We start from the raw sequence: 12392 nt of genomic DNA, 5'->3' as shown, positions 1-12392 counted from the left end.
TTCTTAAAGTGACAGTAAAGTGACAGTATTGAGCTATAAAAATGGGTTTCAAAATATTCAAACCTGCTTTTATTCTAGCTGAAATAAAACAAATAAGTCTTTCTCCAGAAAAAAAATATTATAATAAATACTGTGAAAAAATCCTCAGTTAAACGTCATTTGGGAAATATTTATATATAAAAAAATTCACAGAAGGGCGAATAATTTTGACTTCAATGATAATCGTTTTGAATAATTGTGATCACAATTATGACCAAAATAATCGTGATTATGATTTTACCCATAATCGAGCAACCCTAGTGGAGAGTATCCGATTTGGGCTGCGGATCTGTTAAAACATTTGAACTTCTACGCCTAGCCTGTATTTGATCGGATGTGATGTATTCCAGTGTTGTCAAAGCAGCTCCATATGCACAAGATGACAATTGGTAGTATTTAATTTTTTTGTTACTTTTTGAATCAGAAAAAAAAGTCTATTTAAATATATATATATTCTTTTTTTTTTTTTTTACATTGTCCACATTTCCTCCAAAATTTTTAGCAGTCTATGGATTTCTACAATTCATTTATTCAACCATGGTGAATGCACAGAGAATAACGTCCCATTCACATGGAGCTTCAGCGTCAACGCTTGACAGAGGGCATGTCTGAAGTTAGGGCTGGCACGATTGTCATAGCAGTGTCAGCCAATGAAATTAGTCAGCAAAAGCGATCTGATTGGCTGACTCTTTCGTCCACATTGCAGTTTGGCAATGCCTGACGTCACCAATTCAAAGTGAATGGGAAGCGTTGAAGCTGACGCCCAGTGTGAATGGGGCGTAAAGGTTCTTACTTTTGCATTTGCTTTTTACACTCTTGTGCGACTGCCACAATGGGGCATTTACCAACAGTTGTGTCCGAATGTTGTGTGCAGTGGAAAGGCAGCTTAAGAGATATCTACAAGCTATTGTGCTTCAAACTGGTGACAAAATTCGCGTTTAGAAGATATAAAACTGGTATAAACATGTAAAGCTTGTAGTTTGTCACTTCTACATAAATTGATCAACTTTTTTTGACGTCACCTCATACTTCAGTTTCTCATCAAATCTTGACCAATCAAAAGCTCTTTAATATCTGACATACACCGCCCCCTTCAAGGTGTTTCATATTTATTTTTCATTTGATGCTCTTCAATAAATCATTCTCACTGGCAGAGCTGTGGTAAAATCAAAACACTATTGGCAGTTTTATTTAAAGGAGAGGAGCTTCTCTGTCCCGCCCTCTCTTCATGTCTCAGTTGAGATTGTGTCAATCATCGAATAAAAAAATTGCACATTTCAAAGCACTTCACAGGATATGAAGGATGTGGATATTTCTGCATGGCCAGACCCGGTATATATTGCAATTACACAATATGAAGCAAAGAAGTAAGCAATAGAATTAAAATCGAAATGATAGGAAGGCTACAGATTTACATTTGAATAGTAGCGACTGGTCAATAAAGGGCTTTAGGGCCGCTTTTACCATATAAAAAAACCAAAATTTTTTTTTATTATTTTATGTTCAGTTGACTTAAATTTGTAAAAACTAATAAATAATAGTAACTAATAATTAATCATTTAATTCATTCTTGTTGACCCAACACAAACCAATGGTGTGTAACCAAGCTGTTTTTGCAATGTAATTGGCCTTATTTGATTGGACCGTTCTCATCCTTCTCAGCAGCAGCAGGTGTGTGTTTAAAAATGACCTTGATCATTTCTTCACTCGTGATAAACCCAAACTGAACTAAAATTCGCTTATTTTGGTATGTTTATTGCATGCTTTGGCTGTTTTTGATGCGTCATCTGATAAAATGGATTTTGCACTTCTGCATTATTAACAGTAAAATGTTTGCGGCCCCCTCCCAATCTATTTGGAAATAATTTGTAATTTAGACTGATTTGGGATTATTCTGGGTGTGAAGCATGCATAAAATATAATAAACTTTTTTAAAAGTGTAGATAAATACAATAAAGCGAAGAAAAGAAAATTCACAGTGCTTTATAGTTTTCTGGGCAGCCAAACAGTATTCAGGCACAAAAATTTAATAATCATATATAAAACACTGCATTATCTTGATTGCAAATAGATAAATAAAATAAGTCTTTATTAAACTTACAAAGGTTAGTTTCTAGTGCCTGAGTGCAAAGTCACAGGTTTGAAAAACACATGCATGATAAACTTTTATTCACATGTTTTTAAAATATATCTTGCTGAAATATAGTCCCAACATACACTCACTGGCCACTTTATTAGGTTCACCTGTCCAACTGCTCGTTGACACAGATTTCTAATCAGCCAATCACATTGCAGCAACTCAATGCATTTAAGCATGTAGATGATCTGCTGCAGTTCAAACCGAGCATCAAAATGGGGAAGAAAGGAGATTTAAGTCACTTTGAATGTGGCATGGTGGATGGTGCCAGATGTGCTGGTCTGAGTGATGCCAGAGGTCAGAGGAGGTTTGAGCCGATAGAAAGGCAACAGTAACTCAAATAACCTTATTACAACCGAGGTATGAAGAAGAGCATCTTTGAATTTACAACACGTCCAACCTTGAAGCAGATGGGCTACAGCAGCAGAAGACCACACTGGGTGCCACTCCTGTCAGCTAAGAACAGGAAACTGTGGCTACAATTCACACAGGCTCTCTAAAATTAGACAAGAGAAGATTGGAAAAACGTTGCCTGCTCTGATGAGTCTTGATTTCTGCTGCAACATTCGGATGGTAGGTTCAGAATTTTGCATCAACAACATGAAGGCGTGGATCCATCCTTCCTTGTATTAATGGTTCAGGCGTGTGGTGGTTGAGGTGGTGTAATGGTGTGTGGGATATTTTCTTGGCACACTTTGGGCCCATTAGTACAAACTGAGCAACGTGTCAACGCCACAGCCTCCCTGAGTATTGTTGCTGACCATGTCCATCACTTTATGACCAGTGTACCCATCTTCTGATGACTACTTCCAACAGGATAACGCGCCATGTCATAAAATCTGAATCATCTCAGACTGGCTTCTTGAACATGACAATGAGTTCACTATATTCATATGGCCTCCACAATCACCAGATCTCAATCCAATCGAGCATCTTTGGGATGTGGTGAAACGGGAGATTTGCATCATGGTAGTGCAGCCGACAAATCTGCAGCAATCATGTCAATATGGACCAAAATCTCTTGAGGAATATTTTTAGTACTTTGTCCAACCTGGTACACGTAAGGTCTACCTAATAAAGTGGCCGGTGAGTGTTTAAACTCAATATTGCATATTCTGCGATGCGACCATTGCAGACACGCTCTTTGCAATATCAGTGTTGAAACAATATATTGTGTAGCCCTATTAGAAAGACAATCATAGCACTTTTACATGCTGAAAAAAATCATCATGTAAAAATGCAACGTTTTTCTTTCGCCGTAAGTATATTCAGTATTGTGACCGCTCCTTTGTTGTGTAAACAAATAAAAAGCATGTCTAAGTTCAGTTCCTTACAACATATTATTATAGGGGGCTTCATCTCGACCAGACATGATTCACAAGGCGAGGAAAGGCTTTGTCTGTGTCTTGTTAAAACGAGTTTGCACGTTCATGCTGCCAGCAACACCTCCCCCGGTTCAGTTGCCATCCTTCCACTCGCAATCTGAGATCTTGCTGGGTTTTTTTCTTCTTTTTTTCAGTCTGCTTTATAGAGTTATTCATTAACCTGCTGTTGGTTTTTTTGGCTGCAGCCGCTTTTAGGGATGATGAACAGGGCATCATTCCCAGAGCTGTGGCCGAGATCTTCAAACTGTTGGACGAGAATGACCTCATTGACTTCTCGGTCCGGGTGTCTTACATGGAGGTTTACAAAGAGGTCTTCAGAGACCTTTTGGAAGTTGAGACGGCCAGTAAAGACATACATATCCGAGAGGACGAAAGAGGGAATGTAGGTAAGTTTGTGGAGGAAATAGATGCAAGAGCCTCTCAGCTGAAAGCTGTTGAAATTATTACTGTACTATTCAAAACTAAGTTAGATTTTTTTTATTATTATTATCATTATGTTTATATTTTGATCTCTCGTGCACATCAAGACTATTTGATCTACATTATGAACATATAATTATTGGTACTATTTGAATTTACTGTTGAATTTAATGCTATTTATAAGTCAACAAAGACTTTTTTAAATCATTAAAAAACATATAATTATTGGTACTATTTGAATTAACTGTTTCCTGTTTTGATATACAGTTACGGTCAAAAGTTTGGCGTCAGTTATTTTTTCATGTTTTTTTTATTCTAATAAAAATTTAGTTATTCTGTTCATCAAGGCGTCATTTATTTATTGAAAAAAAATTGTTACTGCTTTCTTATTGTATGTTGTTTCAAATTAAATTATTACTCCAGTCATTATTGCTTTTATTACTATTACCATTAATAATAATAATAATAATAATAATGATAATATTAATAATAATAAGACCGGACTAATGAAGCTGAAAATGTTTTCATGAAATAAATGCAGCCTTGGTAAGCAGGAGAAGCTTATTTTAAAACATTTAAAAATCCTACTGACCCCAAACTTTTGACTGGTAATGTGTATTACATTTACATTTAGTCATTTAGCAGACGCTTTTATCCAAAGCGACTTACAAATGAGGACAAGGAAGCAATTTACACAACTTTAAGAGCAACAATGAATAAGTGCTATAGGCAAGTTTCAGGTCTGTAAAGTCTAAGGAAAGTATAGGATAGTAGTAGTGTGTATTAGTGTATATCTAAAAATGTAAATGAATCTGGTGATGGGCAAGCTAAAATTACTTTAATCTTGATTGTAATTTATTATTATTATCAGTTTTGAAAACAATTCCACTTCCTTATAATTTTGTGGAAACTGATAATTCTTTTGGCAGAAATCTTTGATGAATAGAAAGTAAAAAAAGAAAATATAGAAAATAATAGTATAAAAGGAAATCACTCTAAATCTTTGAACAACATACTTTACATTTGTAAATTAACCTAAGCCATTGCTTGCCTGATTGTCTAGTTTATTAAATTATTTTAATAAAATATTATGAAAAAATGAAATAATATTTTTATCTCAATGAAATTATTTAAATGAGAATTTATTTATTAAATATTGTTTAAAATCTATTATTTCTATGTAAATTCTATATTTCTGTAACATTTTAATAGTATTTGGCTTGTTTTGGGTTTAGTTTTTTTCTGCAAAATTAATGCTGCTTTTAACTTAATAAAAACTTTCCAAAAACTTCTCTTTATTCCATCTCTTTATTATTATTATTATTATCAATTTTAAAAAAGCAGTTTCACTGCTAATATTTTTATGAAAACTGTGATAATTTTTTGGAAACTTTTTGATGAATAGAAAGTAAAAAAAAAAGCATTTTGTAAATCTATTCCCACATTTTAAATGTCTTTACTGTGACCTTAGGTCATTAACATCACTGACATCCCTATTGAATGGAAAATAATATTGTAAAAGGAAATAACCCTAAATGTTTCAACAACAGTGTTTATATATATATATATATATATATATATGTGTGTGTGTGTGTGTGTGTGTGTGTGTGTGTGTGTGTGTGTGTGTGTGTGTGTGTGTGTGTGTGTGTGTGTGTGTGTGTGTGTGTGTGTGTGTGTGTGTGTGTGTGTGTATATTTGAATTAAACTAGTTTAGTAAATTATGTTTAGTCATATAATGAGATAATATTTTAATCTTATTGAAATCATTTAAATTAGATTTTTTTAAAGTTATTATTAATATTGTTTAAAATCTATGATTTGTATGTAAATTCTCTTTTTCTGTAAAATTTCAATAACATTTAGCTTGTTTTGGATTTAGTTTTTTCTTTGTAATTAATGCTACTTATAGGCCAACACACTAAATAGACTTTCTAAATAGAACCATCTTTTATTTATTATTATTATTATTATTATTATTATTATTATTAATTTTTTAAGCAGTTACACTGCCTTAAATCTATTATTTATACATTTAAATTCTATATTTCTGTAAATAATATTCAATAACAATTAGCTTCTTTTGAATTCCGTTATTTCATAATGCTATTTATAAGTCAACAAAGACTTTTTAAAATCCTGAAAGCGTTTCTTTATTATTATTAATTACAATATTTTTATTGTCATGTAACAAAAATGTAACAAAGTAATACATCACAATCATATTTACATCTTTGTTTTCAGTTTAAAAGCAACAATAATTAAACAAATGAAATACAAAAAAAAAGAGGAGAGGAAAAAAAGGGCACACGTTGTTTAATTAGTGACAGATTATTCTAGATAAAACATTAAGAAGAAATCTCTAGAGTTATGCACCTGATCATCAGTATATGACAATGCTTTGTTTAAATAAATGGAAATGGGGGAACATGTAGATAGGCTAAGTCTGTCTCAATTTGTTTGTTTATTATAGTATTTTGAAAAAATTTTAATATGCTTGTGCCACATTTACATTTTTTATGCACTTAGTATTTTCCTAGACTGTGAATGAAAAAATGCCCATTTAGACTAATTGACTAATCTAGTTGACAAATACGCTTTATTAAAAGCGTAAATAAAGACATCACCTTCATTCATTCATTTTCCTTAGGCTTAGCCCGATATTTATCAGTAGTCGCCACAGCGGAATGAACCACCAACTATTCCAGCATATGTTTTACACAGCGGATGCCCTTCCAGCCACAACCCAGATCTGGGAAACATCCATACACTCTCAAATTCAAACAAACACTTATACACTATGACCAATTTATTTTATTCAACTCATCTATAGTGCATGTCTTAGGACTGTTGGGGAAAACCAGACTCAACACATGTGAACACGGGGAGAACATGCAAACTCCACACAGAAATGCCAACTGACTGACTCGAACCAGCGAACTTCTTGCTGTGAGGTGATAGTGCTTACCGCTGAGCCATCATGCTGCCTAGACATCATTTATATCAGGGTTGTCCAAACTCGGTCCTGGAGGGCCGGTGCCCTGCAGATTTTAGCGCCATCCTTGCAGGTGTGTTAAGGCAAGTTGTTTCTAGACAGCCAAGGAAGAGCTTGATTAGCTAGCCCAGGTGTGTCTGATTAGGTTGGAACTAAACTCTGCAGGATACCGGCCCTCCTGGACCGAGTTTAGGCACTCCTGATCTATATGCTATAAAATCGCAGGTTAAGTAAGTCTGTATATAATAAATTGATTGTAACTTTAACTTAAATTGATTGTAATGCAATAATTTGCACCCTCATAATAATTATTGTAAAAAGCACTATACAAATAAACAAAGTGAACTGAATTGAATAATCAGGAAGTCTTTCAGCAGTCAGTGACTTGTGTGTTTCCCCATAGTGCTTTGTGGTGTAAAGGAATGTGAAGTGGAGGGACTTGACGAGGTGCTGAGTCTCTTAGAGTCAGGAAAGACAGCCCGTCACACAGGGGCCACCCAGATGAATCCACACTCAAGTCGCTCTCACACCATCTTCACTGTGCTGATGGAGCAGCGGCGTGGAGGCTCTCGAGCAGCGAATGGCTCTGTGCAGATCCTCTCATCCAAATTCCATTTTGTGGACCTGGCAGGATCAGAGCGCATCCTTAAAACCGGCAACACCGGCGAACGGCTCAAGGAGAGCATTCAGATCAACAGTGGACTACTTGCTCTCGGAAATGTCATTGGAGCGCTTGGGGACCCCAAAAGAAAAGGCACCCATATCCCATACAGGGATTCAAAAATCACCAGGTACAAATTATTTTAATATACAGTTGAAGTCAGAATTATTAGCCCGCCTGTAAGCTTTTTCCCCAAATTCTGTTTAATGGAAAGATCTTTTTATGCATTTCTAAACATAATAGTTTTAATAACTCATTTCTAATAACTGATTTCTTTTATCTTTGCCATGATGACAGTACATAACACTTTTCTAGATATTTTTAAAGATGCTAGTATCCACCTTAAAGTGACATTTAAAGGCTTAACTAGGTTAACTAGGCAAGTCATTTTATAACGATGGTTTGTTCTGTAGACAATCAAAAGCAAATATTTCTTAAAGGGGCTAATAATATTATTTGAAAAAAATTAAAAACTGCTTCTAGTCTTTACGAAATAAAACAAATAAGACTTTCTTCAGAAGAAAAAATATAATAGAAAATACTGTGAAAAATTCCTTGCTCTGTTAAACATCATTTGGGAAATATTTGAAAGAAATATTCCTGAGCGATGCATGTCAGGTTTTTAGGTTCAAAGATGCATTCTGCGTGAATGTCTCCTAAATCTGCAAATGTGGTGACGGTCGCACGGCAGCAATTTTATGCACTTGCACAAATGCTCCCAAATATATTTTAAGGTTACATATATAAAATTTGCATATGCGACCAAAACGGTTTAAATTTCGAGCCCTGAAAAGATTGTCTTTTTTTTTTTTTTTTTTCAAGCCATGTTGGTTTGTTGTGTGAGAATTCTATTATGTTTTTAGCAAGTGGGCATATGTATTATGGGAAATAAGTATTGAAAACGTCTTGTTTTTTTGCTGGGAGTAATATTTTTGACATAGAATTGAACCAGGTTTAGGTAATAACCCAAACAATACAAACATATAATTAAAACAAAACAAAATATATATATATGAAAATTGAGTTATGTGTGATAACAATAGTATGAAATGAGTACTACTGAAGTGTGTTTAATACTTTATATAAAAGGCTTTTTTGGGATGGCAGCTTAAAAACGCCTCTTATATGGAGAATAAAGTCATACATTTTCACAGACTTCAACAGAGTGTGAAAATCTTGATGTTCTGTGGGTCTCGTCTATCAAATCTGATCTTTAATTTGTATTTTCTGTTGGATTCAAGTCAGGTGACTGGCTGGGCCATTCTACAGCTTGATTTTCTTTCTCTGAAAGCATTTGAAAGTTTCCTCTGCTGTGTTTTGGATCATTTTCTCGCTGAAATGTCCACCGTGTCCATCTTTTAAATCACTGGTCACCAAACTTGTTCCTCGAGGGCCGGTGTCTTGCACATTTTAGCTCTAACCCTAATCAAACACACCTAAACAAGCTAATCAAGGTTTTGCTAGGTATACTTGAAACGTCCAGGCAGGTGTGTTGAGGCAAGTTGGAGCTAAACCCTACAGGGACACCGGCCCTCCAGGACCGACATTGGTGACCCCTGTTTTAAATTAACAAAACAAAGCAATCCTTAAATCTAAAGTCTGAACTAGGCGACTAAAAGAAATAATACAAATAAAAACTGAGGTCTTCAGTGTACACAACAGCCAAACTAAACTAATTAAACTACAAAATTCAAAATACACAGGTGGCAAAACACTCAAACTAATCTAACAAAACCTCCATCTAAACTGAACAAACCAGATAAGACAGTCAAAGGCTCAGTTTAGAATCACACAACAACCATCACATTATGTTACTTAAAGCCAACAAAGTTCAACAAGCAAACTCAAATTACCACAGTAAACTGACATAATAAATTACTAAACAGCCGAAGCATAGCACAAACAAATTGCATGGAGCAAAAATGGTACACACCACACACTGCTCTGTCAGGGCTTTAAATCCTTGCGGCTCGTCCGGGGATTGGTGGAACCGACACTGTCAATGATGATGGACAGATGGTAAACCAATAAAAGAGGGTTGAGTAAGCGGAGAAGAAGGTGAAAAAAAAATACACAAAGAAAAAAAACCAAACATAACAATCATCCTGATAATGTAGATGTTTGACTGAAGCAGCTAATATTTATTTACAATGACGAAGGGCAGAGGGTTTCCTTGCATCCTTTCATTTTATTATACACTTAATTTCTAAACTAATTTTGTTTTCTTTTCATATATGAATTTCTTTGATTGTTACCAACATCTGGTGAAAATTTCAAGTCAACAGCACCATTAGAAATATGTTTCCTGAGAAAAATGGTGTCATTTTCCCCTACAGTATAACATTGCTTTGGCATCTTCAAAACTGCAAGCCTTTGTATTGTAAATCTGTGTGTTTTGCCAGGATCTTAAAAGACTCTCTTGGAGGCAACGCCAAAACCCTGATGATTGCCTGCATTAGCCCTTCGTCCTCCGACTTTGATGAGAGCCTAAACACACTCAACTACGCCAAGCGGGCTCGTAACATACAAAACCGGGCTACAGTCAACTGCCAGGGGGAACCAGATCGCATTGAGGGCCTTGAACTCCAGATCAAAGCGCTGAGACGAGCCCTTGAAAACCGCCAGCGCTCTGAAACCCGCATTATTGCACGATCTGACCCTGAGAAGAGACTTCGGCCGTTTGAAGTGGATGTAAGAAAGCTGCAAGCTGAGAGCGCCCACTATAGGACGTGCACCGACTCTGCCTACAGGCTTTTAACAGAGCTGCAGGGCGAAGGAACTCTTAATGCGGGGCAAATCCTGCGGGTTAAAGAGTGGCTGTGTGGTGTTGAGGAGGAACGCAGCGGTTTGACCTCAGCGTCAGGACTCGACAGCGGCATTGAAAGCAGCTCTACTGAGGACAGCGCTGCACTCAAAAGGAGACAAGCCGTGCTGAACAACCAGGTTGGCTTCAGGCATATCCATTTTCAAATATGAATATTTTATAATCAACAATTCATCATGAAAAGGCAATTATGTATCTGTAGTCAGGTCATTATTTCTAGAGCATTAATTACACATATGGGCAAATGTCTTGCGGTAAACTATGCAGTTATCAGTGTAATTCTCACAGCAGTGGGATTTGTTTTTGCTGAAGGATCTTGTGAAGGAGGATTGGAGAGGAGAGCGGGAGGACTACACTTCCCAGCTGCAAGCCCAGATTCAGCAACTCGAGCAAGAAAACACTGACTTTTTAGTCGCCTTGGAAGATGCCATGGAACAGTACAAACAACAGGTGAGGGAAGATTTTTTTTTTTTGCAGCTTTAATTTTAAAGATTTAAGGTCACACTTTAGAATAATGGTCCAATAGTTAATATATTTACTAACATTAACTAATTATTAATAATCTTGTAAAGTATTTATTAATCATAGCTCAACGTTAACTGATGCATTATTAAAATACAAAGTTGTGATTGTTAACATTAGTTAATGCACCATGAGTTACATGAGTAACATGAACTAACGTTACTTAACAGACACCCTAGTTTTTCATGATATTTTTTTTTTGCAATCAAAATGACTTATTTGCGTGCAATTTTGCGATTTAAAAACACATAGACAAACACACACACACACATATCTATATCTATCTGTCTGTCTGTTGGATTCAAGTCAGGTGACTGGCTGGGCCATTCTACAGCTTGATTTTCTTTCTCTGAAAGCATTTGAAAGTTTCCTCTGCTGTGTTTTGGATCATTTTCTCGCTGAAATGTCCATGGTGTCCATCTATTAAATCACTGGTCACCAAACTGGTCACACACATATCTATCTATCTATCTATCTATCTATCTATCTATCTATCTATCTATCTATCTATCTATCTATCTATCTATCTGTCTGTCTGTCTGTCTGTCTGTCTGTCTGTCTGTCTGTCTGTCTGTCTGTCTGTCTGTCTGTCTGTCTGTCTGTCTGTCTGTCTGTCTGTCTGTCTGTCTGTCTGTCTGTCTGTCTGTCTGTCTGTCTGTCTGTCTGTCTGTCTGTCTGTCTATCTGTCTGTCTGTCTGTCTGTCTGTCTGGATGGATGTCCGTCCGTCCGTCCGTCCGTGTGTGTATGTGTGTGTCCGTGTGTGTGTGTGTACATATGTATGTTTATGTATCCATGTAAGAAGAACTACTTACAAAGCAATTTACAAACATTGCAAAGGATGGAGGAAGAATTCAACATGTCTCAGTGAAGAAAAAGTTTGGAGCACATATATGATGCATAAGAACCTAAAATGCACACCTATAAATACATATTTGTCTATTGCAGTAAATGTTATGAAATGATATATTATTAAATATTCAAAATGTAAAAAATAATTTCAACTTTTTGTATTTCATCAAAATGTTCAGCCAGCTTTTAGTGAACTTGCAGTATTGCCAAACACAGAACTTTCAGTTATTATATATGTACCTAGCTTAAATACATGATAGACCATTCCAACATTTTGCTCTCCAACTGGCATGTCTGGTTCCTCTGCTTGTAAACTTGTAAACAAACATCTTAAATTGGTTCATAAGATTGGCGAGTACCGGTCAAGTCATAAAATGTGATTATCGGCCGATACCGATCTCCAGCTGATTGATTGGAGCATCTCTACTGCACACTTCTGTTCAAAACACTGGTCAGTCAAATTCATATACCAATGTTGCTGTATGAATGGTAAAATAATGAAACATTTATAAATAAAACTGAATTTTTTTAACAGCAGTATTATAGGCTTCACTAGCTATGC

At 35.6% G+C, this 12392-nt stretch overlaps 1 protein-coding gene across 2 annotated transcripts in view; it reads left to right on the top strand.

Moving 5' to 3' along the window:
- The window catches only part of kif7 (kinesin family member 7), a 54842-nt gene that overhangs the window by 5127 nt on the left and 37323 nt on the right, over window positions 1-12392 (top strand). For both annotated transcript variants that reach the window (XM_005166379.6, NM_001014816.1), the window contains 4 exon segments: window positions 3747-3947; window positions 7377-7764; window positions 10037-10577; window positions 10771-10908. In XM_005166379.6, coding sequence (XP_005166436.2) covers window positions 3747-3947; window positions 7377-7764; window positions 10037-10577; window positions 10771-10908 — 1268 coding nt within the window.

Source organism: Danio rerio, chromosome 7 (genome assembly GCF_049306965.1).
Source record: "Danio rerio strain Tuebingen ecotype United States chromosome 7, GRCz12tu, whole genome shotgun sequence".
In the NCBI taxonomy this organism is placed as follows: Eukaryota; Metazoa; Chordata; class Actinopteri; order Cypriniformes; family Danionidae; genus Danio; species Danio rerio.
Note: the sequence above shows the minus strand (reverse complement) of the source record. Positions and strands in the feature narration are given on the sequence as shown.